At 37.5% G+C, this 27,923-nt stretch overlaps 1 protein-coding gene and 36 non-coding genes across 37 annotated transcripts; all 37 read right to left on the minus strand.

The window, feature by feature from the left end:
• Positions 1–111: 111 nt before the first annotated feature.
• On the minus strand, positions 112–27,784 carry LOC139975832 (carbohydrate sulfotransferase 15-like). Its single transcript, XM_071984053.1, has 8 exons — positions 27,569–27,784; positions 23,601–24,341; positions 23,069–23,270; positions 22,440–22,532; positions 4,371–4,524; positions 3,450–3,603; positions 2,881–3,025; positions 112–2,414 (listed from the first exon to the last, which is right to left on the minus strand). Exons 1-8 carry the CDS (start codon positions 27,593–27,595, stop codon positions 2,221–2,223), a joined length of 1,710 nt encoding a protein of 569 aa, XP_071840154.1. The 5' UTR covers positions 27,596–27,784; the 3' UTR covers positions 112–2,220.
• On the minus strand, positions 5,513–5,595 carry Trnal-uaa (transfer RNA leucine (anticodon UAA)). The gene has a single exon. It is a non-coding gene; the product is annotated as a tRNA-Leu (tRNA).
• On the minus strand, positions 5,887–5,969 carry Trnal-uaa (transfer RNA leucine (anticodon UAA)). The gene has a single exon. It is a non-coding gene; the product is annotated as a tRNA-Leu (tRNA).
• Positions 6,259–6,340, minus strand: Trnal-uaa (transfer RNA leucine (anticodon UAA)). Its single transcript has one exon. It is a non-coding gene; the product is annotated as a tRNA-Leu (tRNA).
• On the minus strand, positions 6,630–6,711 carry Trnal-uaa (transfer RNA leucine (anticodon UAA)). Its single transcript has one exon. It is a non-coding gene; the product is annotated as a tRNA-Leu (tRNA).
• Trnal-uaa (transfer RNA leucine (anticodon UAA)) lies at positions 7,001–7,083 on the minus strand. The gene has a single exon. It is a non-coding gene; the product is annotated as a tRNA-Leu (tRNA).
• Trnal-uaa (transfer RNA leucine (anticodon UAA)) lies at positions 7,362–7,443 on the minus strand. Its single transcript has one exon. It is a non-coding gene; the product is annotated as a tRNA-Leu (tRNA).
• On the minus strand, positions 7,722–7,804 carry Trnal-uaa (transfer RNA leucine (anticodon UAA)). Its single transcript has one exon. It is a non-coding gene; the product is annotated as a tRNA-Leu (tRNA).
• On the minus strand, positions 8,093–8,175 carry Trnal-uaa (transfer RNA leucine (anticodon UAA)). The gene has a single exon. It is a non-coding gene; the product is annotated as a tRNA-Leu (tRNA).
• On the minus strand, positions 8,454–8,536 carry Trnal-uaa (transfer RNA leucine (anticodon UAA)). Its single transcript has one exon. It is a non-coding gene; the product is annotated as a tRNA-Leu (tRNA).
• On the minus strand, positions 8,815–8,897 carry Trnal-uaa (transfer RNA leucine (anticodon UAA)). Its single transcript has one exon. It is a non-coding gene; the product is annotated as a tRNA-Leu (tRNA).
• On the minus strand, positions 9,184–9,266 carry Trnal-uaa (transfer RNA leucine (anticodon UAA)). Its single transcript has one exon. It is a non-coding gene; the product is annotated as a tRNA-Leu (tRNA).
• Trnal-uaa (transfer RNA leucine (anticodon UAA)) lies at positions 9,545–9,627 on the minus strand. Its single transcript has one exon. It is a non-coding gene; the product is annotated as a tRNA-Leu (tRNA).
• Trnal-uaa (transfer RNA leucine (anticodon UAA)) lies at positions 9,915–9,997 on the minus strand. The gene has a single exon. It is a non-coding gene; the product is annotated as a tRNA-Leu (tRNA).
• Trnal-uaa (transfer RNA leucine (anticodon UAA)) lies at positions 10,277–10,359 on the minus strand. Its single transcript has one exon. It is a non-coding gene; the product is annotated as a tRNA-Leu (tRNA).
• Trnal-uaa (transfer RNA leucine (anticodon UAA)) lies at positions 10,639–10,721 on the minus strand. Its single transcript has one exon. It is a non-coding gene; the product is annotated as a tRNA-Leu (tRNA).
• Trnal-uaa (transfer RNA leucine (anticodon UAA)) lies at positions 11,009–11,091 on the minus strand. Its single transcript has one exon. It is a non-coding gene; the product is annotated as a tRNA-Leu (tRNA).
• Trnal-uaa (transfer RNA leucine (anticodon UAA)) lies at positions 11,371–11,453 on the minus strand. The gene has a single exon. It is a non-coding gene; the product is annotated as a tRNA-Leu (tRNA).
• Trnal-uaa (transfer RNA leucine (anticodon UAA)) lies at positions 11,733–11,815 on the minus strand. Its single transcript has one exon. It is a non-coding gene; the product is annotated as a tRNA-Leu (tRNA).
• Trnal-uaa (transfer RNA leucine (anticodon UAA)) lies at positions 12,104–12,186 on the minus strand. Its single transcript has one exon. It is a non-coding gene; the product is annotated as a tRNA-Leu (tRNA).
• Positions 12,466–12,548, minus strand: Trnal-uaa (transfer RNA leucine (anticodon UAA)). Its single transcript has one exon. It is a non-coding gene; the product is annotated as a tRNA-Leu (tRNA).
• On the minus strand, positions 12,827–12,909 carry Trnal-uaa (transfer RNA leucine (anticodon UAA)). The gene has a single exon. It is a non-coding gene; the product is annotated as a tRNA-Leu (tRNA).
• Trnal-uaa (transfer RNA leucine (anticodon UAA)) lies at positions 13,195–13,277 on the minus strand. Its single transcript has one exon. It is a non-coding gene; the product is annotated as a tRNA-Leu (tRNA).
• Trnal-uaa (transfer RNA leucine (anticodon UAA)) lies at positions 13,556–13,638 on the minus strand. The gene has a single exon. It is a non-coding gene; the product is annotated as a tRNA-Leu (tRNA).
• Positions 17,449–17,531, minus strand: Trnal-uaa (transfer RNA leucine (anticodon UAA)). The gene has a single exon. It is a non-coding gene; the product is annotated as a tRNA-Leu (tRNA).
• On the minus strand, positions 17,809–17,891 carry Trnal-uaa (transfer RNA leucine (anticodon UAA)). The gene has a single exon. It is a non-coding gene; the product is annotated as a tRNA-Leu (tRNA).
• On the minus strand, positions 18,177–18,259 carry Trnal-uaa (transfer RNA leucine (anticodon UAA)). The gene has a single exon. It is a non-coding gene; the product is annotated as a tRNA-Leu (tRNA).
• On the minus strand, positions 18,537–18,619 carry Trnal-uaa (transfer RNA leucine (anticodon UAA)). The gene has a single exon. It is a non-coding gene; the product is annotated as a tRNA-Leu (tRNA).
• Trnal-uaa (transfer RNA leucine (anticodon UAA)) lies at positions 18,905–18,987 on the minus strand. Its single transcript has one exon. It is a non-coding gene; the product is annotated as a tRNA-Leu (tRNA).
• On the minus strand, positions 19,268–19,350 carry Trnal-uaa (transfer RNA leucine (anticodon UAA)). The gene has a single exon. It is a non-coding gene; the product is annotated as a tRNA-Leu (tRNA).
• Positions 19,639–19,721, minus strand: Trnal-uaa (transfer RNA leucine (anticodon UAA)). The gene has a single exon. It is a non-coding gene; the product is annotated as a tRNA-Leu (tRNA).
• Trnal-uaa (transfer RNA leucine (anticodon UAA)) lies at positions 20,008–20,090 on the minus strand. The gene has a single exon. It is a non-coding gene; the product is annotated as a tRNA-Leu (tRNA).
• Trnal-uaa (transfer RNA leucine (anticodon UAA)) lies at positions 20,370–20,452 on the minus strand. The gene has a single exon. It is a non-coding gene; the product is annotated as a tRNA-Leu (tRNA).
• Trnal-uaa (transfer RNA leucine (anticodon UAA)) lies at positions 20,731–20,813 on the minus strand. The gene has a single exon. It is a non-coding gene; the product is annotated as a tRNA-Leu (tRNA).
• Positions 21,100–21,182, minus strand: Trnal-uaa (transfer RNA leucine (anticodon UAA)). Its single transcript has one exon. It is a non-coding gene; the product is annotated as a tRNA-Leu (tRNA).
• Positions 21,462–21,544, minus strand: Trnal-uaa (transfer RNA leucine (anticodon UAA)). The gene has a single exon. It is a non-coding gene; the product is annotated as a tRNA-Leu (tRNA).
• On the minus strand, positions 21,832–21,914 carry Trnal-uaa (transfer RNA leucine (anticodon UAA)). The gene has a single exon. It is a non-coding gene; the product is annotated as a tRNA-Leu (tRNA).
• Positions 27,785–27,923: the final 139 nt, after the last annotated feature.

Raw genomic sequence — 27,923 nt, forward strand, 5'->3', positions numbered from 1 at the left:
GTTCAAGGAATACAAATGACCTCTAAGGGCTAATAAATTCTAACGATATCAAGGAATATAGCAGGTGTTGTAGCTGGTTTATCTAAAGTAAATTCTACAATTAATTCTCAATGTTTTTTTCCAGTTTAATCTGCATCAAAAGTCGCTTAAAATATAGATACATTTTCATAACATTCTGAGCAACGTATAGTCCTTTGACACGAAACGGCTCGTTGTGGAACATTTTTGTTCGGAAAGGTATCAAGATATCGATTTATTGTTAACGACGTACATACGGGTCAAGTTCGACCAGGAGTTTGACCCTGACTAGCTCATCTTTATATAGAGACCCACTAGGCACTCCTTGCTGCGTAGTATGTATTACTATTTACTTTATATATTTACTGCCTGTTCAGTTTAGGTTGCTTAATATATATATGACATAGATTACAAAGAGAAAATGATAAATATACTTGACGAGGCTTTCTCTTATCATTAATAAAGCTCATCAGAATTGGTTCAAAAGTATTTTTCTGAAATTTCTGACCCTCCAAATTAGTCCCAAAATGAGGAATGTTAAAATCTGATATTTAGTATCTAGGTGAGATAAAATACTTTGTTGTTTTGGGATTAAATATCCTGTCAAAGATTGCTCATGTGTGACCATACTTGATTTTCTAGCATTATTTGATTTTATAGCGTATTTAGGAGCAATACTGATGGCCTATCAAGTTAAAATCATACGAAAGATTCTGTTAGTAATGTAATATCTTTGCTAGCGTAGCTCTATACGGTTTATCTCATTCACAGATAATAACAGTATTTCATTAGATAAAATAAAGTAGAAACATAAAATTACATCTATTTACCACTTTGATAAAATGAACTACGAAAGAGAAAACGATCTCTTTCCTTTAAGTAGGTAACATTTTCCCTCCTGGAATTATACAAAAGAGCACGAAACGAGTTAGAGATGAAGATTTGGAGGCTTGCACCCTTTAGAAGTATTTGGTCACTACATGTGCTCCTCTGTCGTCGACTTCTGGTCGTGCTTATGGAAAGCCATTTTAACATTTAATCGGGAATTTTAGATATCTTAAATTGTTTCTCATTTTAGATATCTAAAATTCTATTTCAGATATCTGGAATTCAATTCGAGATATCTGAAATTTAATTCGAGATATCTGAAATTTTATTTCAGATATCTGAAATTGAATTCGAGATATCTAAAATAGATTTCGAGATATCTGAAATTCTAATTCAGATATCTGAAATTGAATTCGAGATATCTGAAATTGAATTCGAGATATCTGAAATTGAATTCGAGATATCTGAAATTCTAATTCAGATATCTGAAATTGAATTCGAGATATCTGAAATTGAATTCGAGATATTTGAAATTGAATTCGAGATATCTGAAATTCTAATTCAGATATCTGAAATTGAATTCGAGATATCTGAAATTCTATTTCAGATATCTGAAATAGAATTGCAGATATCTTGAATTCTCTGGTATTTCGAGATATCTGAAATTGATTTTAAGATATCTGCAATTATTTGTAGATATCTTAAATAACTTGGAGATATCTGTAATTTAATATGAGATATCTGAAATTATTTCGAGATATCTCAAATTCCTTATTAAATGTTAAAACGGCTTTCCATACGTGCTGGCATAGTGTCCTGTTCTAATCCTGTTATCTTTAACAATCTTGACTTAGTGTTGTCGTACTCCGCGGGGTGACGTCGATATTAATTTGTTTATACATCAGGCAGTTATGACGTCACATCATACATCTTGCAACTACTTACGTCATTGATTCCAGTTGTTCTTGGTATATATAGTAGTATCGTGCTCACATTTCCTACTACTCTCCTCACCTATCTTAGAATACCGTGCCACAGAGCCATCCTAGGGCCTATAACCGTTCAAAATATGTACCGAGCACCGCGGTCACTGATCTTACACCATGTAGGCTAAAATATATATCGTTGCATAGTGTTCCTACAGAACCCATACCGGACACACACACCATGTATCGATTTAGCACCTCTACCAATTTCATTAAGTGTTGCTTAAGTACGATTCCGATCACAATGTGTGACGTCATTGTCACAGACCACGTGGTGTAATGACGTCGATGAAAAAAGCTATGCATTTGTACACCAGAATCATACACTGCAGCCCGGGTTGCATTTTAGTCTTCATGATGGCAAGTTTTGAACGTCACTTTTCATCGTTCAGTCTTTGACGTCTGCCCATAACCATCTATCCTCTCCTAGCAGATTGGCTAGATCTTTGTTCCATTGTTGATAAAATTGGCGGAGAAATGTTTTCGTTACATCAAGCATGGGTCCAACATTGGATTTCTTTCGGTTTACGTTTTTCATTTTTGAATTACAGATCTTCTTAACTGACATTCCATTCAGCGTTTCTGGGGAAAAATTATAAGAAACAATGCAATATCATTAATTGTAATTCTTGACATTGTCCTCCTTCTTAATTATACGCCCCGCCCTTCATCTATGCATCTCTTGTTAATTAAGGTATAGGTGTATATATGTGCAATGTCAATAGCACCTACATTAAACTGACTATTGGGGGCCTGGCAGGCATGACCTATTTTCTAAAGAAACAAAACAATTTTGACCATTTTTGTGGAGATCATCGCCCCTCGCCCCTCGCCTCGCCCGCCCCTCGCCTCGCCCCGCCCTCGCCCATCGCCCCTAGCCCCTGGAATACGCCACTGCTGACGATATCTCGGGCTTATGCATCTGCTATGATGCAACCAGCCAAAAAAAAAAATCCTTGCAATGTTACCATTTTTTGGGTAAACAAAGCCATGCTGCTTTAAGCTCGTAAATTGAACATATTTTTATCGATATATATATTTCACTTACCGACTTCTAAAAATGCAAACACTTTTGGCAAGAAATCGAAACAGTGTAGGTGCCAATCTTCAAGACGAATAAATAGCATCTGGTCACGTGGAAAAACACTGAGCCAATCACGAGCGAAAACGGAATAGACTCCTATCATTGGTCGCTGTGGAGAAAGTTCAACGCAGTTGAATTACATATCACCATCACTCATAACGACTGTTTATAAAATCCAGGATCCGCCAATGGCATTTATGAATATGTATGACATTTATGACAAGTATGAATATGTATGGCTAGGAGGGGTCAGGATGGGTGAGTACCGGTTAGATTGCAGGGTGTAAGTTTATGAGTATGCTTGGGAGGGTAGGGGTGCTGGTTACTTCAGTTTCTTTCTTTCTTGATTATTCTTCGAGTGTAACGTATTGGTTCCACATGTGACGAGTCACGTAAAAAAGGCACTCATGTCTAAGTTCACTGTAGTTTTCTTCTTTATGCGATTCAGTAAACATAGTCCCTACAATATTTTTCATTCTCCATACTGATATGTTTACACGTCGTCTCAAAGTAAACATATAATCTATACTCACGATATCTCCGTTTTCCCCGGCACTCTGATAAACACATTTTCTCTTAGAGTGTTTCTCTACACACTTATTAAAATCCTGGATCCGTTCAACGACTCGATCGTGGAACGATTCTGGTGTCGGATCTTTTGAGAAATAAATATACTCGGAGTAAAGCCTGGAAGAGAGGAAGACGAGAGAAAGGCGGTAACTCATTGTCATCTTTATATTCATGTTTAATTAAACATTGCGAGTGGGTAGTGGGGGGGGGGCAGAGGGGATACAACCTCCGGGAACAGGGGTCAATCAGTGGGATCGGGAATATGTTATAAAGAATAATGGATTATAATTTACATCATATAATTAAGAAAAGAGCAGGATTAATAAAAGGACATGGTGAAGCCCGACCTGGGTCTCGACCGACACTGCAGGGTCGTCAAATTGACAATAGACAGTATAAAGGTTACATGGGGAGGGAGAATGGCAGGGAGCATAGGTGTGACCATTTGTAGGTGACATGGGGTTAGTGTTTTACGTAGGCTAATATTCTAATTACCCACCCGCCGCACTAACTGTTGTAATTGTATTTTGAACAAGTCAAGAGTTCAACTGTTTCTCGCCAACACGTGACATAATAGAAAGGAACGAGGTATAGGATGGTTTTAATGACATCAATGAACTACTTAGCGAACGTGTGATAGGATATGACAGGACTGTCAACGTGTTGTGGTGAAGAATACAGACGTTAAAGCTGTATTGTGGGTTGTATCTATCACGCTCTACAAATACCAAATGAGACAAAACAAATATATCGAAAGTATTGATAAAATATCGAAAAATTATGGGGAAAGTCGTTCCGTATACTAACAAATGGAAGTCACTTTACGTTAATTATTGCTGTAACGAATCAAGATAACCTTCGTGATATTTAACGTTGGGATTTACCTGGCCACTGGTTCCCTAAAAGCTGCTATAAGTTTAGCTTTAGGTGTGACCGTCTTGATCACGTGAGGAAGAAAGAGTTGCGCATTGGGATCATCTGGATCAAAATATTCCCACCATCTGCGCATGTCCCATAGATATGAAGCCGATCCGTCACCTGCAGAATGACAGTATGATGTGTGTTCAATCGATGTGGTTATGCGATATACAGAGAAAGGTATATATATAAATATATATATATATATATATATATATATATATATATATATATATATACATATATATATATATATATATACATATATATGAAAGATGTACGAATAATTACGATTTTTTAAATTAAAAAATATGAACAAAAATAAATGTACAAACGTGTTATTGCTATGCAGACAATATTTTGTATTGCATATTCTTACACAACAGAAATATAGTATGATGTCAGATTAATAATTCAGATTGGAAGATCCAACGTTTCGCACAACTGGTACATGAGTAAAATATAGCTTTTGGCATTATTAATTTTATTTTTTATTTTTGTATCATAGCTATTAATATACAATATTAGAATATCTATCTATATCTATATATATTTAAACTGAGTCAGTTCCCTTTCGATTTCGACATTTGGCTCTCCGAATCCAAGGGATTCAGAGTCAATATTGTGAACATGGTAAATATGAAACGATTAACAGAAAACAAAGAGGCAGTGGCACTATATGAACACATCAAAAATTGCAAAATGACAGTTCCCAGACACGACTTTTTATCTAGGTTGTCTCCCAAACTGAACAGGTTTTTCTTGGCTGTTTGGTGTATGGAGTTGTTCTTCATAAACATATCTACCATATAAGCCAAAAATGATGGCTGGGTTTGTGTCCCATTTAAAAATGGGGGGAACGGTGTCCATTTAAGACCTCTCTGGTACAGGTAGGGTCCGGATATACTTAGAACAACGTAGACAAAAAAAACCTAGATATTTCAGTTTTGTTGGAGAAATACTTTATCACTCTTATTCTAAGAATCTAAGTAACTTCTTTGTTTTGATCTTATCTATGTAGCGTCTATACCTTGTAGTTGTAAGGATTTGACTGATATCGTCAAGAAAGAAAAAATTAAGGGGGAACGGTGTCCATATAAGACTATTCTGGTACGAGTGGGGTTCGAACCCACGCGGACATTTATCCATTGGAACTTAAGTCCAACGCCTTAACCACTCGGCCATCGTACCAGCTACGACAAAGTTCTTGGCTGAAGTTTGCCTAAAAAAACTTTTAAGAAAAGCTAAAACAGATGGGCAAATGTAAAACCTTAACTTTTGTATTAAGGAACTACGTAGAAAAAGAAACTTAGTTATTTTCTTTTTGTGTGAGAAATATTTCATCACTCCTAGTTTAAGATTGAAATAACTTCGTTGTATTGAACTTATCGATTTAAATCCTATAAATTGTTGTATGTCGGGATTCGACAAGGAAGAAAAAGGAAGGAGAAAAAGGAGAACGGTGTCCATATAAGTCTACTCTGGTACGAGTGGGGTTCGAACCCACGCGGACATTTGTCCATTGGAACTTAAGTCCAACGCCTTAACCACTCGGCTATCGTACCAGCTACGATATAAAACTTGGCTGAAGTTTGCCAAAAAAGGCCAACAAAAGGTAAAACAGATGGGTAAATGTATAAACTTAACTTTTGCATCAAGGAACAACGTAGAAAAAGTAACTTAGTTATTTTCTTTTTGTGTGAGAAATATTCCACCACTGCTAGTTTTTCGATTAAATTACTACGTTGTATTGAACTTATCTATGTAGGGCCTATGAATTGTTGTATGTCGGGATTCGACAAGAAAGAAAAAAATATGGAGAAAAAGGAGAACGGTGTCCATATAAGACTACTCTGGTACGAGTGGGGTTCGACCCACGCGGACATTTGTCCATTGGAACTTAAGTCCAACGCCTTAACCACTCGGCCATCGTACCAGCTACGATATAAAACTTGGCTGAAGTTTGCCCAAAAAAAAAACGAAAGGTAAAACAGATGGGTAAATGTATAAACTTAACTTTTGCATCAAGGAACAACGTAGAAAAAGAAACTTAGATATTTTCTTTTTGTGTGAGAAATATTCCACCACTGCTAGTTTTTCGATTAAAATTACTACGTTGTATTGAACTTATCTATGTAGGGCCTATGAATTGTTGTATGTCGGTCTTCGACAAGAAAGAAAAAAATAAGGAGAAAAAGGAGAACGGTGTCCATATAAGACTACTCTGGTACGAGTGGGGTTCGACCCACGCGGACATTTGTCCATTGGAACTTAAGTCCAACGCCTTAACCACTCGGCCATCGTACCAGCTACGATATAAAACTTGGCTGAAGTTTGCCAAAAAAACCAACGAAAGGTAAAACAGATGGGTAAATGTATAAACTTAACTTTTGCATCAAGGAACAACGTAGAAAAAGAAACTTAGTTATTTCTTTTTGTATGAGAAAAAATTCCATCACTGCTAGGTTTTCGATTAAAATGACTTCGTTATATTGAACTTATCTATGTAGGGCCTATGAATTGTTGTATGTCGGGATTCGACAAGAAAGAAAAAAATAAGGAGAAAAAGGAGAACGGTGTCCATATAAGTCTACTCTGGTACGAGTGGGGTTCGAACCCACGCGGACATTTGTCCATTGGAACTTAAGTCCAACGCCTTAACCACTCGGCCATCGTACCAGCTACGCTATAAAACTTGGCTGAAGTTTGCCAATAAAATGTAAAACAGAGGGGTAAATGTATAAACTTAACTTTTGCCCCAAGGAACAACGTAGAAAAAGAAACTTACTTATTTTCTTTTTTTGTGAGAAATATTTCATCACTGCTAGTTTAAGATTAAAATAACTTCGTTGTATTGAATTTATCTATGTAGGGTCTATAAATTATTGTTTGTCGGGATTCGACAAGGAAGAAAAAAAAAGGAGAAATAGGAGAACGCTATCCATATTAGACTACTCTGGTACGAGTGGGGTTCGACCCACGCGGACATTTGTCCATTGGAACTTAAGTCCAACGCCTTAACCACTCGGCCATCGTACCAGCTACGATATAAAACTTGGCTGAAGTTTGCCAATAAAATGTAAAACAGAGGGGTAAATGTATATTCTTAACTTTTGCTTCAAGGAACAACGTAGAAAAGAAACTTAGTTATTTTCTTTTTGTGTGAGAAATATTTCATCACTCCTAGTTTAAGATTGAAATAACTTCGTTGTTTTGAACTTATCGATTTAAATCCTATAAATTGTTGTATGTCGGTCATCGACAAGAAAGAAAAAAATAAGGAGAAAAAGGAGAACGGTGTCCATATAAGTCTACTCTGGTACGAGTGGGGTTCGAACCCACGCGGACATTTGTCCATTGGAACTTAAGTCCAACGCCTTAACCACTCGGCCATCGTACCAGCTACGATATAAAACTTGGCTGAAGTTTGCCAAAAAAAGCCAACAAAAGGTAAAACAGATGGGTAAATGTATAAACTTAACTTTTGCATCAAGGAACAACGTAGAAAAGAAACTTAGTTAATTTCTTTTTGTGTGAGAAAAAATTCCATCACTGCTAGTTTTTCGATTAAAATGACTTCGTTGTATTGAACTTATCTATGTAGGCCTATGAATTGTTGTATGTCGGGATTCGACAAGAAAGAAAAAATATGGAGAAAAAGGAGAACGGTGTCCATATAAGTCTACTCTGGTACGAGTGGGGTTCGAACCCACGCGGACATTTGTCCATTGGAACTTAAGTCCAACGCCTTAACCACTCGGCCATCGTACCAGCTACGCTATAAAACTTGGCTGAAGTTTGCCAATAAAATGTAAAACAGATGGGTAAATGTATAACCTTCACTTTTGATTCAAGGAACAACGTAGAAAAAAGAAACTTACTTATTTTCTTTTTTGTGAGAAATATTTCATCACTGCTAGTTTAAGATTAAAATAACTTCGTTGTATTGAATTTATCTATGTAGGGTCTATAAATTGTTGTTTGTCGGGATTCGACAAGAAAGAAAAAATATGGAGAAATAGGAGAACGCTATCCATATTAGACTACTCTGGTACGAGTGGGGTTCGAACCCACGCGGACATTTGTCCATTGGAACTTAAGTCCAACGCCTTAACCACTCGGCCATCGTACCAGCTACGATATAATAATTGGATACAATTTGCCAAAAAGCTAAAAAGATGGGAAAATGTAATTTAACATTTTCTTCAAGGAACAACGTAGAAAAGGATAACTTAGTTATGTTTTTTTTTTGTGTGAGAAATATATATTTCACACTGTAAGTTTAAGATTGAAATAACTTCGTTGTATTGAACTTATCGATTTAAATCCTATAAATTGTTGTATGTCGGGATTCGACAAGGAAGAAAAAGGAAGGAGAAAAAGGAGAACGGTGTCCATAAAAGACTACTCTGGTACGAGTGGGGTTCGAACCCACGCGGACATTTGTCCTTTGGAACTTAAGTCCAACGCCTTAACCACTCGGCCATCGTACCAGCTACGATATAATACTTGGCTGAAGTTTGCCAAAACACCAAAACAAGCTAAAACGGATGGGTAAATGTATAATCTTATCTTTTGCTTCAAGGAACAACGTAGAAAAAGAAACTTAGTTATTTTCTTTTTGTATGAGAAATATTTCATCACTGCTAGTTTAAGATTAAAATAACTTCGTTGTATTTAATTTATCTATGTAAGGCCTATAAATTGTTGTTTGTCGGGATTCGACAAGGAAGAAAAAGGAAGGAGAAAAAGGAGAACGGTGTCCATAAAAGACTACTCTGGTACGAGTGGGGTTCGAACCCACGCGGACATTTGTCCATTGGAACTTAAGTCCAACGCCTTAACCGCTCGGCCATCGTACCAGCTACGACATAATACTTGGCTGAAGTTTGCCAAAAAACAGCTAAAAAGATGGGTAAATGTATAATCTTAACTTTTGCTTCAAGGAACAACGTAGAAAAAAAACTTAGTTAATTTTTTTTTGTGTGAGAAAAAATTCCATCACTGCTAGTTTTTCGATTAAAATGACTTCGTTGTATTGAACTTATCTATGTAGGCCTATGAATTGTTGTATGTCGGTCTTCGACAAGAAAGAAAAAATACGGAGAAAAAGGAGAACGGTGTCCATATAAGTCTACACTGGTACGAGTGGGGTTCGAACCCACGCGGACATTTGTCCATTGGAACTTAAGTCCAACGCCTTAACCACTCGGCCATCGTACCAGCTACGATATATCACTTGGCTGAACTTTGCCAAAACGCCAAAACAAGCTAAAACAGATGGGTAAATGTATAATCCTATCTTTTGCTTCAAGCAACAACGTAGAAAAAGAAACTTAGTTAATTTCTTTTTGTATGAGAAAAAATTCCATCACTGCTAGTTTTTCGATTAAAATGACTTCGTTGTATTGAACTTATCTATGTAGGCCTATGAATTGTTGTATGTCGGGATTCGACAAGAAAGAAAAAATATGGAGAAAAAGGAGAACGGTGTCCATATAAGTCTACTCTGGTACGAGTGGGGTTCGAACCCACGCGGACATTTGTCCATTGGAACTTAAGTCCAACGCCTTAACCACTCGGCCATCGTACCAGCTACGCTATAAAACTTGGCTGAAGTTTGCCAATAAAATGTAAAACAGATGGGTAAATGTATAACCTTAACTTTTGCTTCAAGGAACAACGTAGAAAAAAGAAACTTACTTATTTTCTTTTTTTGTGAGAAATATTTCATCACTGCTAGTTTAAGATTAAAATAACTTCGTTGTATTGAATTTATCTATGTAAGGCCTATAAATTGTTGTTTGTCGGGATTCGACAAGGAAGAAAAAATATGGAGAAATAGGAGAACGCTATCCATATTAGACTACTCTGGTACGAGTGGATTTCGAACCCACGCGGACATTTGTCCATTGGAACTTAAGTCCAACGCCTTAACCACTCGGCCATCGTACCAGCTACGACATAATACTTGGCTGAAGTTTGCCAAAAAACAGCTAAAAAGATGGGTAAATGTATAATCTTAACTTTTGCTTCAAGGAACAACGTAGAAAAAGTAACTTAGTTATTTTCTTTTTGTGTGAGAAATAATTCCATCACTGCTAGTTTAAGATTAAAATAACTTCGTTGTATTGAACGTATATATGTAGATCCTACAAATTGTTGTTTGTCGGGATTCGACAAGAAAGAAAACGTAACGAGAAAAAGGAGCACGGTGTCCAAATAAGACTACTCTGGTACGAGTGGGGTTCGAACCCACGCGGACATTTGTCCATTGGAACTTAAGTCCAACGCCTTAACCACTCGGCCATCGTACCAGCTACGATATAAAACTTGGCTGAAGTTTGCCAAAAAAATCCAACAAAAGGTAAAACAGATGGGTAAATGTATAAACTTAACTTTTGCATCAAGGAACAACGTAGAAAAGAAACTTAGTTAATTTCTTTTTGTGTGAGAAAAAATTCATCACTGCTAGTTTTTCGATTAAAATGACTTCGTTGTATTGAACTTATCTATGTAGGCCTATGAATTGTTGTATGTCGGTCTTCGACAAGAAAGAAAAAATATGGAGAAAAAGGAGAACGGTGTCCATATAAGTCTACACTGGTACGAGTGGGGTTCGAACCCACGCGGACATTTGTCCATTGGAACTTAAGTCCAACGCCTTAACCACTCGGCCATCGTACCAGCTACGCTATAAAACTTGGCTGAAGTTTGCCAATAAAATGTAAAACAGATGGGTAAATGTATAACCTTAACTTTTGCTTCAAGGAACAACGTAGAAAAAAGAAACTTACTTATTTTCTTTTTTTGTGAGAAATATTTCATCACTGCTAGTTTAAGATTAAAATAACTTCGTTGTATTGAATTTATCTATGTAAGGCCTATAAATTGTTGTTTGTCGGGATTCGACAAGGAAGAAAAAATATGGAGAAATAGGAGAACGCTATCCATATTAGACTACTCTGGTACGAGTGGATTTCGAACCCACGCGGACATTTGTCCATTGGAACTTAAGTCCAACGCCTTAACCACTCGGCCATCGTACCAGCTACGACATAATACTAGGCTGAAGTTTGCCAAAAAACAGCTAAAAAGATGGGTAAATGTATAATCTTAACTTTTGCTTCAAGGAACAACGTAGAAAAAGTAACTTAGTTATTTTCTTTTTGTGTGAGAAATAATTCCATCACTGCTAGTTTAAGATTAAAATAACTTCGTTGTATTGAACGTATATATGTAGATCCTACAAATTGTTGTTTGTCGGGATTCGACAAGAAAGAAAACGTAACGAGAAAAAGGAGCACGGTGTCCAAATAAGACTACTCTGGTACGAGTGGGGTTCGAACCCACGCGGACATTTGTCCATTGGAACTTAAGTCCAACGCCTTAACCACTCGGCCATCGTACCAGCTACGATATAAAACTTGGCTGAAGTTTGCCAAAAAAAGCCAACAAAAGGTAAAACAGATGGGTAAATGTATAAACTTAACTTTTGCATCAAGGAACAACGTAGAAAAGAAACTTAGTTAATTTCTTTTTGTGTGAGAAAAAATTCCATCACTGCTAGTTTTTCGATTAAAATGACTTCGTTGTATTGAACTTATCTATGTAGGCCTATGAATTGTTGTATGTCGGTCTTCGACAAGAAAGAAAAAATATGGAGAAAAAGGAGAACGGTGTCCATATAAGTCTACTCTGGTACGAGTGGGGTTCGAACCCACGCGGACATTTGTCCATTGGAACTTAAGTCCAACGCCTTAACCACTCGGCCATCGTACCAGCTACGCTATAAAACTTGGCTGAAGTTTGCCAATAAAATGTAAAACAGATGGGTAAATGTATAACCTTAACTTTTGCTTCAAGGAACAACGTAGAAAAAAGAAACTTACTTATTTTCTTTTTTTGTGAGAAATATTTCATCACTGCTAGTTTAAGATTAAAATAACTTCGTTGTATTGAATTTATCTATGTAGGGTCTATAAATTGTTGTTTGTCGGGATTCGACAAGAAAGAAAAAATATGGAGAAATAGGAGAACGCTATCCATATTAGACTACTCTGGTACGAGTGGGGTTCGAACCCACGCGGACATTTGTCCATTGGAACTTAAGTCCAACGCCTTAACCACTCGGCCATCGTACCAGCTACGATATAATAATTGGATACAATTTGCCAAAGAGCTAAAAAGATGGGAAAATGTAATTTAACATTTTCTTCAACGAACAACGTAGAAAAGGATAACTTAGTTATGTTTTTTTTTTGTGTGAGAAATATATATTTCACACTGTAAGTTTAAGATTGAAATAACTTCGTTGTATTGAACTTATCGATTTAAATCCTATAAATTGTTGTATGTCGGGATTCGACAAGGAAGAAAAAGGAAGGAGAAAAAGGAGAACGGTGTCCATAAAAGACTACTCTGGTACGAGTGGGGTTCGAACCCACGCGGACATTTGTCCATTGGAACTTAAGTCCAACGCCTTAACCACTCGGCCATCGTACCAGCTACGATATAATACTTGGCTGAAGTTTGCCAAAACACCAAAACAAGCTAAAACGGATGGGTAAATGTATAATCCTATCTTTTGCTTCAAGCAACAACGTAGAAAAAGAACTTAGTTATTTTCTTTTTGTATGAGAAATATTTCATCACTGCTAGTTTAAGATTAAAATAACTTCGTTGTATTTAATTTATCTATGTAAGGCCTATAAATTGTTGTTTGTCGGGATTCGACAAGGAAGAAAAAATAAGGAGAAATAGGAGAACGCTGTCCATATAAGACTACTCTGGTACGAGTGGGGTTCGAACCCACGCGGACATTTGTCCATTGGAACTTAAGTCCAACGCCTTAACCACTCGGCCATCGTACCAGCTACGATATAATAATTGGATACAATTTGCCAAAGAGCTAAAAAGATGGGAAAATGTAATTTAACATTTTCTTCAACGAACAACGTAGAAAAGGATAACTTAGTTATGTTTTTTTTTTGTGTGAGAAATATATATTTCACACTGTAAGTTTAAGATTGAAATAACTTCGTTGTATTGAACTTATCGATTTAAATCCTATAAATTGTTGTATGTCGGGATTCGACAAGGAAGAAAAAGGAAGGAGAAAAAGGAGAACGGTGTCCATAAAAGACTACTCTGGTACGAGTGGGGTTCGAACCCACGCGGACATTTGTCCATTGGAACTTAAGTCCAACGCCTTAACCACTCGGCCATCGTACCAGCTACGATATAATACTTGGCTGAAGTTTGCCAAAACACCAAAACAAGCTAAAACGGATGGGTAAATGTATAATCCTATCTTTTGCTTCAAGCAACAACGTAGAAAAAGAACTTAGTTATTTTCTTTTTGTATGAGAAATATTTCATCACTGCTAGTTTAAGATTAGTTTAGTTTAGTTTAGTAGAAAAAAGGATCAGGAGGGACACTTAAGTCCCCATCAAGGACCCTATAAAGAGAGGGAAAAAAACTGAAGACACAAACACTCAGACCCGATTACAATGCTTAAAGTGCTTGTCCAAAGCATTCTTAAACCCATTGACACTACTTGCAAGTACAACTTTCTCAGGCAAACTATTCCACTCATTCACAACCCTATTAGAAAAAAAGTTATGCCGAATATTAATCCTACTATGCGACTTTTGAAGTTTAAGACAATGACCTCTAGTACAACTACTGTTTGCAAACATGAAAAAGTCGGTAAAGGATAAATTGTCGAAACCATACACAATCTTGAAAACCTGGATCAAGTCCCCACGTAACCTCCTAAGCTCCAGTGTGGTGAGATTCAACAGTTGTAACCGCCTATAATAAGGAACCCTCTTTAAGGAACTAATCATCCTAGTAGCCCTCCTCTGGACCTTTTCAAGTACTTCCTTATCCTTAGCAAAATAAGGGTTCCAAGCCTGCACAGCATACTCCAGATGAGGCCTAACCAACTGCTTATAAAGCCTAACTACGATGTCCTCTTTCAGAAAACTGAAGTTCCTCTTGATCATACCTAAAACCCTATTACCTCTTTTAGCAGCTTCAAGACAATGTTTGGAAGGTTGCAGAGACGAGTCAATGTAGATACCTAGGTCTCTTTCAACAGAGACCTCCTGTAACTCCACACCATTTAGATTGTATGTAAACTTTTGGTTACTACTACCAATGTGCATTACCTTACATTTATCAATATTAAAAAGCATTTGCCACCCCTGAGACCAGGAAAAAATCTTATCTAAATCCGCTTGAAATTTCTCAGAATCGCTTTTGGAAGAGACCTCAGAATACAATTTGGTGTCATCAGCAAACTTCTTAGCTGTACACAAAATATCTCCGTCGATGTCATTTATATAGGCAACAAACAACAGGGGACCTAATACAGACCCTTGTGGAACCCCACTAGTAACGTTCTGCCAAGAAGAAGCACAGCCATTAATTACCACCCTCTGTTCCCTATTACCAAGCCAATTCCCGATCCAAGACAGTAAATTCCCTATGACACCCATGCTCTTCAGCCTAAGTAAAAGACGCTGGTGGGGAACTTTATCAAAGGCCTTCTGGAAATCCAGGAACACAACATCTACAGACATCTGCCTATTTAGTGAGCTTGTTACATCTTCCATAAACTCAAGGATATTAGTGAGACAAGACCTTTTTTGACAAAAGCCATGCTGAGACTCTCTGATCAAAGACTGACTGCTGAAGTGACAGACCAAAGACTTTTTAACAATAGACTCCATGACCTTACAAACTACACTAGTGAGACTAACGGGCCTATAATTACAGGGCTTAGTCTTATCACCCTTCTTGAAAATTGGGGTAATATTAGCACATCTCCAGTCCCTAGGAACATAACCTTCATCCATAAATTTACTAAAAATCAACGAGAGTGGAACGCAGAAATAGTGTGCAAGAGTCTTCAACAAATACGGATGGATTGCATCCGGTCCAGAAGCTTTAGAAACATTTAGACGAAGCAGCTCCTTTAAGACAACGTCATCCGAAAATAAGACCGTATCCAGTTTAGGCCTATCACTGCCCCCCTGAAAATCTGGAATACTACTCGTATCTTCCCTTGTGAAAACCGACACAAAATAGTCGTTCAAAAGATCTGCAACATCCTGACTATCAGTAACTATCTTATCAGCCTGTGGTGCCCTAAGGGAAACAATTGCATCTTTAACTTTCTGCTTAGACCTGACATAAGAAAAGAAGGCCTTTGGGTTATCCTTAATTTTTAGGGCGATGCTTTTTTCGAAATTCAATTTTGCATCAGAGACTAAGCATTCTACTTTCAGCTGATGAATTTTAAACTTGGCCAAAAGAGATTCAGATTTAGTCCTCCTAAACAACTTCCACATTCTACGTTTTTGCCTAATTGCACATCTAACTTTCTTATTCATCCAGTGAGGCATACTGCTTTTACGACGACGATTCTTCCACGGAACATGATTTTCCATAATGACCTTTAATTTATCAGCAAAACAAATCCAAGACTGAGAAGCACTCATATCACTAAACAAATTAATCCAATCTGTACCCTTTAGTAAAGTTTCAATTGCCTCTGTATCTGATCTCGAAAAATCAGGGACTTTTTCCTTGCTAATAGAACTTACGACCTTACAAACAACATCAAAAGCTAGTATATCATGATCACTAGTTCCTAGTTTTCCTAGACCGGTCAAATCAACAACATTGCTTGGATTAGAACTCAAAACAAGATCCAGGATGTTATCCCCCCTAGTAGGGAAAGTAACATGTTGATGTAAAAAGCAATCTTGCACAACATCTAGAAAATTACTACCTTTCCTACTACTAGAACCATCTATCCAATTAATGTCAGGAAAATTAAAGTCGCCCATTATAACAACATCACCTTTAGCAGCCTTTCTAATTGAATCAAACAGCACGACATCATTATCATCGCTGCTGTTAGGAGAGCGGTAAACAACACCTACAGTGATAACGTCCCTGGACCTCTTGGAGTTGTTTGTGGACAACTCGCACCAGACAGAATTAACAAAAGACCCTTGCAACTGAGATTTCTCAACACTTACAATGTCATCCCTAACATACAGTAAAACTCCCCCACCAACCCCATTATGAGTATCCCTTCTGTCCTGACGATACACAACATACCCCGGGTGAGAAACCTCAGCACTATCAATGTCCTCCCTTAACCAAGACTCGGTGATACCAAACACATCCGGTTTCAGATCCTCGAGAAGCACAGTAAATTCAGCAAAATTTTTACGAATACTTCTAGCATTGGTAAAGACAATCTTCAGCCTATCCCTGAAACTATGTACCTTAGCATGCCTCCTAAAGTTAGAACTATGACTATCACTTATTTTGCTCTCAAAACGCCTATAATCGCCTCCACTAGGAACATAATCCTTATCCAAACTAATTCCTGACTTCATCGCCCCCCAATTTAGTTTAAACATAGCTGTTCAACAGAGTAATTCACCATCCTACCAAACAACGAGGCCCCAGTATTAGCTAAGTGCAAACCATCCCTGGCGAACAGATCCCTTCTACCCTGGAAAGATGACCACATGTCAACAAATGTGAAGCCGAAGTCGGCACACAAACTATACAATAAACCATTCAAAGTTACAATCTTTTCTGACAGAACCTTGCTGTCAAATCTTGGCAACAAACTGCATATGACAACTTTAGCCCGAGTTGATGCTAGTCGACACATCAATTCGTGGTACCTAGACTGAATAATGTTTTGCGACTCCTTCTGCACATTGTTAGTGCCTACCTGGACTACAACCACCTCCTCATCTGACACGATTTTGTTTACCCTGTTACTGACATCCTGGATTTTAGCACCTGGCAAACATACCCTGACCCTTTTTGCTTTATCCGCCCTGCAGAACTCTCGGTCTACATACCGTACTAATGAATCCCCAATTAAAATAACTTCGTTGTATTTAATTTATCTATGTAAGGCCTATAAATTGTTGTTTGTCGGGATTCGACAAGGAAGAAAAAATAAGGAGAAATAGGAGAACGCTGTCCATATAAGACTACTCTGGTACGAGTGGGGTTCGAACCCACGCGGACATTTGTCCATTGGAACTTAAGTCCAACGCCTTAACCACTCGGCCATCGTACCAGCTACGATATAATAATTGGATACAATTTGCCAAAGAGCTAAAAAGATGGGAAAATGTAATTTAACATTTTCTTCAACGAACAACGTAGAAAAGGATAACTTAGTTATGTTTTTTTTTGTGTGAGAAATATATATTTCACACTGTAAGTTTAAGATTGAAATAACTTCGTTGTATTGAACTTATCGATTTAAATCCTATAAATTGTTGTATGTCGGGATTCGACAAGGAAGAAAAAGGAAGGAGAAAAAGGAGAACGGTGTCCATAAAAGACTACTCTGGTACGAGTGGGGTTCGAACCCACGCGGACATTTGTCCATTGGAACTTAAGTCCAACGCCTTAACCACTCGGCCATCGTACCAGCTACGATATAATACTTGGCTGAAGTTTGCCAAAACACCAAAACAAGCTAAAACGGATGGGTAAATGTATAATCCTATCTTTTGCTTCAAGCAACAACGTAGAAAAAGAACTTAGTTATTTTCTTTTTGTATGAGAAATATTTCATCACTGCTAGTTTAAGATTAAAATAACTTCGTTGTATTTAATTTATCTATGTAAGGCCTATAAATTGTTGTTTGTCGGGATTCGACAAGGAAGAAAAAATAAGGAGAAATAGGAGAACGCTGTCCATATAAGACTACTCTGGTACGAGTGGGGTTCGAACCCACGCGGACATTTGTCCATTGGAACTTAAGTCCAACGCCTTAACCACTCGGCCATCGTACCAGCTACGATATAATAATTGGATACAATTTGCCAAAGAGCTAAAAAGATGGGAAAATGTAATTTAACATTTTCTTCAACGAACAACGTAGAAAAGGATAACTTAGTTATGTTTTTTTTTGTGTGAGAAATATATATTTCACACTGTAAGTTTAAGATTGAAATAACTTCGTTGTATTGAACTTATCGATTTAAATCCTATAAATTGTTGTATGTCGGGATTCGACAAGGAAGAAAAAGGAAGGAGAAAAAGGAGAACGGTGTCCATAAAAGACTACTCTGGTACGAGTGGGGTTCGAACCCACGCGGACATTTGTCCATTGGAACTTAAGTCCAACGCCTTAACCACTCGGCCATCGTACCAGCTACGATATAATACTTGGCTGAAGTTTGCCAAAACACCAAAACAAGCTAAAACGGATGGGTAAATGTATAATCCTATCTTTTGCTTCAAGCAACAACGTAGAAAAAGAACTTAGTTATTTTCTTTTTGTATGAGAAATATTTCATCACTGCTAGTTTAAGATTAAAATAACTTCGTTGTATTTAATTTATCTATGTAAGGCCTATAAATTGTTGTTTGTCGGGATTCGACAAGGAAGAAAAAATAAGGAGAAATAGGAGAACGCTGTCCATATAAGACTACTCTGGTACGAGTGGGGTTCGAACCCACGCGGACATTTGTCCATTGGAACTTAAGTCCAACGCCTTAACCACTCGGCCATCGTACCAGCTACGACATAATACTTGGCTGAAGTTTGCCAAAAAACAAGCTAAAATGATGGGTAAATGTATAATCTTAACTTTTGCTTCAAGGAACAACGTAGAAAAAGTAACTTAGTTATTTTCTTTTTGTGTGAGAAATAATTCCATCACTGCTAGTTTAAGATTAAAATAACTTCGTTGTATTGAACGTATATATGTAGATCCTACAAATTGTTGTTTGTCGGTCTTCGACAAGAAAGAAAAAGTAACGAGAAAAAGGAGCACGGTGTCCAAATAAGACTACTCTGGTACGAGTGGGGTTCGAACCCACGCGGACATTTGTCCATTGGAACTTAAGTCCAACGCCTTAACCACTCGGCCATCGTACCAGCTACGATATAAAACTTGGCTGAAGTTTGCCAAAAAAAGCCAACAAAAGGTAAAACAGATGGGTAAATGTATAAACTTAACTTTTGCATCAAGGAACAACGTAGAAAAGAAACTTAGTTAATTTCTTTTTGTGTGAGAAAAAATTCCATCACTGCTAGTTTTTCGATTAAAATGACTTCGTTGTATTGAACTTATCTATGTAGGCCTATGAATTGTTGTATGTCGGTCTTCGACAAGAAAGAAAAAATATGGAGAAAAAGGAGAACGGTGTCCATATAAGTCTACACTGGTACGAGTGGGGTTCGAACCCACGCGGACATTTGTCCATTGGAACTTAAGTCCAACGCCTTAACCACTCGGCCATCGTACCAGCTACGATATAACACTTGGCTGAACTTTGCCAAAACGCCAAAACAAGCTAAAACAGATGGGTAAATGTATAATCCTATCTTTTGCTTCAAGCAACAACGTAGAAAAAGAAACTTAGTTAATTTCTTTTTGTATGAGAAAAAATTCATCACTGCTAGTTTTTCGATTAAAATGACTTCGTTGTATTGAACTTATCTATGTAGGCCTATGAATTGTTGTATGTCGGTCTTCGACAAGAAAGAAAAAATATGGAGAAAAAGGAGAACGGTGTCCATATAAGTCTACTCTGGTACGAGTGGGGTTCGAACCCACGCGGACATTTGTCCATTGGAACTTAAGTCCAACGCCTTAACCACTCGGCCATCGTACCAGCTACGCTATAAAACTTGGCTGAAGTTTGCCAATAAAATGTAAAACAGATGGGTTAATGTATAACCTTAACTTTTGCTTCAAGGAACAACGTAGAAAAAAGAAACTTACTTATTTTCTTTTTTTGTGAGAAATATTTCATCACTGCTAGTTTAAGATTAAAATAACTTCGTTGTATTGAATTTATCTATGTAGGGTCTATAAATTGTTGTTTGTCGGGATTCGACAAGAAAGAAAAAATATGGAGAAATAGGAGAACGCTATCCATATTAGACTACTCTGGTACGAGTGGGGTTCGAACCCACGCGGACATTTGTCCATTGGAACTTAAGTCCAACGCCTTAACCACTCGGCCATCGTACCAGCTACGATATAATAATTGGATACAATTTGCCAAAAAGCTAAAAAGATGGGAAAATGTAATTTAACATTTTCTTCAAGGAACAACGTAGAAAAGGATAACTTAGTTATGTTTTTTTTGTGTGTGAGAAATATATATTTCACACTGTAAGTTTAAGATTAAAATAACTTCGTTGTATTGAACTTATCGATTTAAATCCTATAAATTGTTGTATGTCGGGATTCGACAAGGAAGAAAAAGTAACGAGAAAAAGGAGAACGGTGTCCATAAAAGACTACTCTGGTACGAGTGGGGTTCGAACCCACGCGGACATTTGTCCATTGGAACTTAAGTCCAACGCCTTAACCACTCGGCCATCGTACCAGCTACGATATAATACTTGGCTGAAGTTTGCCAAAACACCAAAACAAGCTAAAACGGATGGGTAAATGTATAATCCTATCTTTTGCTTCAAGCAACAACGTAGAAAAAGAAACTTAGTTATTTTCTTTTTGTATGAGAAATATTTCATCACTGCTAGTTTAAGATTAAAATAACTTCGTTGTATTTAATTTATCTATGTAAGGCCTATAAATTGTTGTTTGTCGGGATTCGACAAGGAAGAAAAAATAAGGAGAAATAGGAGAACGCTGTCCATATAAGACTACTCTGGTACGAGTGGGGTTCGAACTAACGCGGACATTTGTCCATTGGAACTTAAGTCCAACGCCTTAACCACTCGGCCATCGTACCAGCTACGACATAATACTTGGCTAAAGTTTGCCAAAAAACAGCTAAAAAGATGGGTAAATGCATAATCTTAACTTTTGCTTCAAGGAACAACGTAGAAAAAGTAGCTTAGTTATTTTCTTTTTGTGTGAGAAATAATTCCATCACTGCTAGTTTAAGATTAAAATAACTTCGTTGTATTGAACGTATATATGTAGATCCTACAAATTGTTGTTTGTCGGTCTTCGACAAGAAAGAAAAAGTAACGAGAAAAAGGAGCACGGTGTCCAAATAAGACTACTCTGGTACGAGTGGGGTTCGAACCCACGCGGACATTTGTCCATTGGAACTTAAGTCCAACGCCTTAACCACTCGGCCATCGTAGCAGCTACGATATAACACTTGGCTGAAGTATGCCAAAACGCCAAAACAAGCTAAAACGGATGGGTAAATGTATAATCCTATCTTTTGCTTCAAGCAACAACGTAGAAAAAGAAACTTAGTTATTTTCTTTTTGTATGAGAAATATTTCCATCACTGCTAGTTTAAGATTAAAATAACTTCGTTGTATTGAATTTATCTATGTAGGGCCTATAAATTGTTGTTTGTCGGGATTCGACAAGAAAGAAAAAATAAGGAGAAATAGGAGAACGCTGTACATATTAGACTACTCTGGTACGAGTGGGGTTCGAACCCACGCGGACATTTGTCCATTGGAACTTAAGTCCAACGCCTTAACCACTCGGCAATCGTACCAGCTACGATATAATACCTGGCTACAATTTACCAAAAAAACTAAAAAAGATTGGAAAATGTACCTAAACCTTTCTCCGAGGAACAATGAAGAAAAGGAAAGTTGTCAAAAACTTTATTCTAATACAAGTGGGCTTCGAATTTACGCTGATATTTGTCCATTGGAACTTAAGACCATGGCCTTAATTCGTCTATAACATCGCTTCTAATAATAATAATAACGATAAAACAAAGATTTATCATGCGCACGTATCCACCCAGAGAAGGGCGCTCAAGGCACTCAAGCTTGTCGCATACGGTGAGTCTTAAGCCTCTTTTTTAAAGGAGGAGACACTCTGATCCATCTTGATTTCAAGTGGTTACATATTCCAAAATGGTGGTGCAGCGACTGACAAATCATTACTAATTCAGATCTATGTTATGGATGATTTTTGCAGACATTTTGATTAAAATATGTCAAAAACCAAAGTCTTGTTAGTTTTATATGAAATTAAGAGACTTGTCTTAAAATGTGAATAACATACGTACCTAAAACATATTTACTAGCGTAATTGGGCATCTGCTGCATCTTTTTAATAGTGCTAATAGACCGGCTGATGTACACTCGTGCCCTGTTGCGATCTGGTTGGAAAAAAAAAAGAAATTAGCAGCAAAATAGATCGTTATGATCACAATGTCTCGTAAAAGGCAGTCTTGTGTTATCTACAGGGCCTGATGTAAGAACTGGGATGAGAAGAATGAGAAAGGGATATAAAATCGTAACGCCCTTATAGACATGGCCAACGTAATACGTTTTCGTCTACGCACGTAGCCGCGCCTCACTTACGGCATGCACACAACACGAATATATTTACAGTTCACTTTCACAATGATAGCAGATATATTTCACATCTCGTATTGTGACGAAATGTAGTGGAGTTATGGTCATCCGTAGCAAATCGGAGGGTGTGTGTGAAGGGGGATGGTGCTGGATTGGTACTGTGGTGACCTCACTTGACTTATACTTTGACCCTTGGAGCAAGCATAGGGTGGTCTCTCCTCTTTTGCTCGTAATTTTACAGATTGAAGTATAACGTCGAGAGAAATGCGAAGTGATTATCTTATGTTTAAGTTAACATCGTGAGAAAGAGTCTCTAATATCAGTCGTTTAGACTTACTGCTTCTGGTCCACCAGTGTGGCTCTTTTAACACATTAATAATGTAAGGATGTTTCACTAGGCGATCCCAGATGTCGGTGGTTCCACATTTCGGCATTCCAAGGAGATAGAAATAAGGCAAGCATCTCATCGCATGTTCTGCATTAGACCAACAAAAACCTTGATACCCAGGTTGGAACCTCGGTGGAACGTTCTTAAACACCTATCAGATCAAAGAAGATAAACTGCACATGTTCAAACTGTCTCAAGTATCATTCAAGTGATATCAGTTTAGCTATACCGAAATCGTTTGAACTATACCTCATGATATGTGCACATCAAAATTCTGTCCTTAACATAACTTAGTATAAATGGCACGCCATAGAAAAGTATAGTTATGATATATGTGAACATGAAAGCTTGTTGAAGGCGTCTGCTGTCCAAGTATTGATGATGGACGCGAGGGTCAACTAATTAATGAGATAGCAAGATGCTTCAAAGGTACCGATGTATTCGTTTTGGAAAACCAAAAAAGAAGAAGTTTAATACTTACCACAGGAGCTAACCGCCGCATCTCTTCAGAAATATTCCAATCTCTCGTGAAGTCGTCAACCAATTCAACAGTTTTCCCACCACCTTTTCCACGTTTACCCTTTCGACCACCCTTTCCTACATTTTGTTTGGTATCTATTTCTTTCTCCTCCTCCTCCTCCTCCTTTGCAGCTTTTCCTTCATCATTGCCATTCTGCAAGTAATCCTGCTCATCGTGCCGATGAGATTTCTCGTTACCCTCTTCTATATCGTCGAGCTCGTGCAAACGATGATCATTTCCTCCATAGTACGTACTATCCCCAGCAGCTTCTCGCCGCTCGCTGTACTCAAAGGCAACGTCAATCAAATCTTCTTGCTCAACTTCATTCGAATCTACTCCGATAGCTGATGTGTCTTGGTCGAGATCTGATTCCTGTTGGTCAGGACCGTTGCTGTAGTTCGGATAGTCTTGTTCATAGCCATCATTGGACGTTAGGTCATGAGAATCTTCTTCTTGATGGATGCCGTCGCCTTGGTAAACACTATTACCAACACTATTACCTATGATTTGCTGAGACTTCCTAACAATTTCTTCGACGTGAACCACGACGTCAGCGACCTTCAACTCGGCATGATGGTTTGGAGGAACATTAATTTCAGCAAATTCTTTCTCGGTTTTGTCATTTTCGTCAGAGTAGACAAAAGTCAGGTCTATGTAAATGACGATAATCACCAAGATAATAAGTCCCACCATTAATCTAAACTGTGGATGTAAGAATAGAAAACAAAATGTTTTTCGTCTGCAAGTTCCAATAAGAACAGCTGTTTACTCAACCTGTCTGTATACCTGCAACTTCAGCTTGTAACATCAGACAGTCGGCATTGTGGATCATATGGTCACATGCACTATAAACTATTTTACACTCTTGCTGGTTATAAACTGAATAGCATTTTGAGAATTATCATCGTTTTTGGGACAGGTTACCCCTTTTAACGTTGATTCCGAGGACACCATTAAAAGGATTGCTTTATGCATGACGATGATTGCTTAGCAAACTTATTGAAAATGTTTCTGAATCTTTAGGCGAAAACCACATCCTAATAGCATGTTGAATCGCAAATACATGAAGTTTTCAAACTTTAGGGTAATTTATAAATGCATCTGGCAACAGTAGAATAGATGATATCATCAGGGCACTGCAGCTGAAATGTATTTGCTTTTCGTTTATATTTGTCAATCATTTATCCACAGAGGGAAAGAATATTTCTACTAGAAAGATACATTTTGATGAATTTCATGAAGTACAGAGAACAAATAAACAAACATTTCAAATGTCTCTTTTTTTTCAAGGATAAATCAGTTGCCCAGATGACATCACAGCCCCCTGTTGTGATCCAACTTCCTGAAGTAATTGCTGGTTTAACCAGTAAAATTAGGTGACATTCAATCAACCATATCTTGATCTGTTGGGCAAGATATTGAGACTAATTTTTCAACTAGCCGAGGGGAATATTTCTCTCTTCAATATAAGCTACATATCGTTTGTCACCAGAAAATTCTTTCAGATACTTCTTAGCATCTATGTCCTCTATGCCTACAGTCAAGAGGAAATGAACTGAATAATGAACAAACCAATTAACAAAGCAAGGCTTTCCTATTCCTCTAGAGCAGGGTTTCCCTAACTTTATCCCCACAAACCCCCTGTGGATATTAGAGTTGTCAACGAGCCCCAAACTTTTCGAGACACGATTTGAGTCATTATTATACCATAATACGCATACCAGTGCTTCAAAAAAGATCAAGTTCATCGTGTAATATTGTTATGGAAAAAAAAACAAGAGATGAACAAATATTTATTTGGAAACTTCAAGATCAGATCAGCTCTTTATCTTCACGACGTACTGTCATTCGTACACCAACTTCACCAAAGCCATGCGGCCTGTTTCTGTTTCATAATTCAGTAATTTATCACGTGCACGGAACGGTACTATGGCACAATATGCGTATGGAACGCGAAAAGAGTTTGTCGATAGGTACGACTTTTGTACATTACTGTAAGTTATATGATATATCAGATTTTAGTTCAACAAAAAGTTCTCTAGTTTTGACTTTCAGAAATGTCTCACGAACCCCTGGGATGGACTCACGCACCCCCTGGGGATTCATGTACCCCTGCAGTTAGGGAACCCCTGCTCTAGAGGTTCGGCATCTTTCCGTCTCTAGCAATGATTCAGAAGATTCGGTGACCTGTCGTCCACCTCAAAACTCAGTGATATATTCAGGCATGGATAAAGGTCAAATTTCATCTCACAGGCGGGGTTAATGAAATTCAAAACTTTGTATATTGGGGAAAGTGTATAGGGTGAAGTTGATGTAGTGAGTGAAGAGAATTCAGGCACATCGGCTAGGATTACTAGAGACTTGTTTATTTTCTAGTTTCGACGGATGTCTCAGCCATCGGTACTGGCAAAGTCCGGACCAGGCTACTAAATGGGGAAGCTACCAGTTACTAAAGAACAGCTACTTCCGAAACTTTTTATGATGCAAACAAATGGTGCAGCAGATGTTTTAATTTCATACATTTGTAGCACAACACACCACCCAGAGCAGTAGAGATGTAAAGTTAATATTCCCTTTTCTCAACAATAAACAAGAAGCAATACGATTTCTGTACTTAGATGACATCAACCGCATATTCAATGCTTGAATAACGCAGACCACATTAAAGGAGGACCATATTTTCCTTTAATTTGTAGAGCTATGCATCTCGAGGTTAGCTTTGATAATGTATAGAAGGCTAACAGAGAGAACAATAACATGCACTTATTGTTTTAGAAAATGAAGGAAACAAGGAATATCGTTTTCCAGGATACTCAGGGAAGTCAAATACGTAGTACAGCCTGCCATCACGGTTATCACGGTTATCTTGCCATTATATCCTCAGTATCAATCACAGAAACGTATAGTTGTTTCATAATTTCCCACAATTTGATGTATTAACTTTTGGACAATTTTTAGTTTCCCCTTTTTGTACTGAAGCAGCCTTCTTTCCCATTTTTTTTTATTTGAAAGTGCATTTTCACTTTTGTTGAAAAATTAAAGAAACTTGCAAATGAAATATGTCGCTTTGTTGGAAAATGTACAAAGTTAGAGATTTGTGGTACCGACGTGCACACAGGAACCTTTTGTTGGATAGTTGAGAGGTGATTATGTGATTTATACACTCAAATCAAAGTTGGAATGTCCTATGCAAAGTTCCCCCCCCCCACCCCTCCCACACCCTAAGATTGAACCCTCGGGCGCCTCTGCTTATATGAAGACTCCTCCTGAACATGTGTGGATTAGCTCCAAGGTCAAAAGGACTTTGAACTTTGTTGGATTTTTAGCATGTTAAGACTTAGGTCGCCCACTACGGACGACCTGTGCATACCGATATACGAAAAAGCGTTCGCCTCTGTTTAAATTCCTGATTACGTCTGTCCAGCTGTTTCTAGAGTTGGACTGAATTTGGTGTATATATGCCTGTATTATATATATTTAAACTGTAGTCTTAACCTTGTTAATATATAATCCAGGTTATTATCCTGTAGAACATTTAGAAAATGTAATATTAAAGAAATAATTGCATCATATTAATTAAAATATCATATAATTGATTTATTGTCGAAACGTTTAATTTGGTACAAAATTTTTCTTCTCTTTTCTTTCTTCAGGGAGTCTTCTACATTGTTAAGCTAATGTTTGCTTTATATTGTATATTTGCACGTGAAAAAAACAAAATAAATCAAATCAAATCAAATCAAATTATACCGACCAATAGCGTGTTGCAAACTGTGTACGTAAAACGAAGAACGTGTAACGTTGATTTTCTGCGCATAAGTAGTCCTACGTTATGTCTATATAAATGCATAGGCCTACACGTCTTTATGACGGAAATAATATAGAAACATAGGCAGAATTCCTATAAGACGGACAAAGAATCAACTTACCGGCTTTCTATGAATCGTTAGATACATTTTCTTTTCGCCATAGCATCAACTAATACGCTTTAAAGATTTGAACCGGATTTCGTGTAACTAGTACCGTACGTAACACGTTACGGGTGGTCTTCAGTAACACACAACACCACAGTCTGTATATATAGTCCCTTAGCAGCTTATATGCGAATATGTACACAGTTATCTATCGAATTGTGACTTCATACTTTAGTTAAGAGTTCAACCAAGAATTGGTTTCACGAAGGTGTTCATTCAAGCTTAGCAAAATCTATTATAAAATTTTCAAATTTCCTAACAAAAGATTGCTACCGTTGGGTGCATTCGAATGAGACGGATAATGACAAAA

Source organism: Apostichopus japonicus, chromosome 11 (genome assembly GCF_037975245.1).
Source record: "Apostichopus japonicus isolate 1M-3 chromosome 11, ASM3797524v1, whole genome shotgun sequence".
NCBI lineage: Eukaryota > Metazoa > Echinodermata > Holothuroidea > Aspidochirotida > Stichopodidae > Apostichopus > Apostichopus japonicus.

Coding starts and splice junctions, on each gene's coding strand:
- LOC139975832 (XM_071984053.1), bottom strand. CDS start 27,595: ATGTATCTAACGATTCATAGAAAGCCG. Junction 3,604..4,370: donor TTTAGGGAACCAGTGGCCAG/GTAAATCCCAAC, acceptor CCTCTCTTCCAG/GCTTTACTCCGAGTATATTT. Junction 2,415..2,880: donor GTTTGCATTTTTAGAAGTCG/GTAAGTGAAATA, acceptor ATTTTTCCCCAG/AAACGCTGAATGGAATGTCA.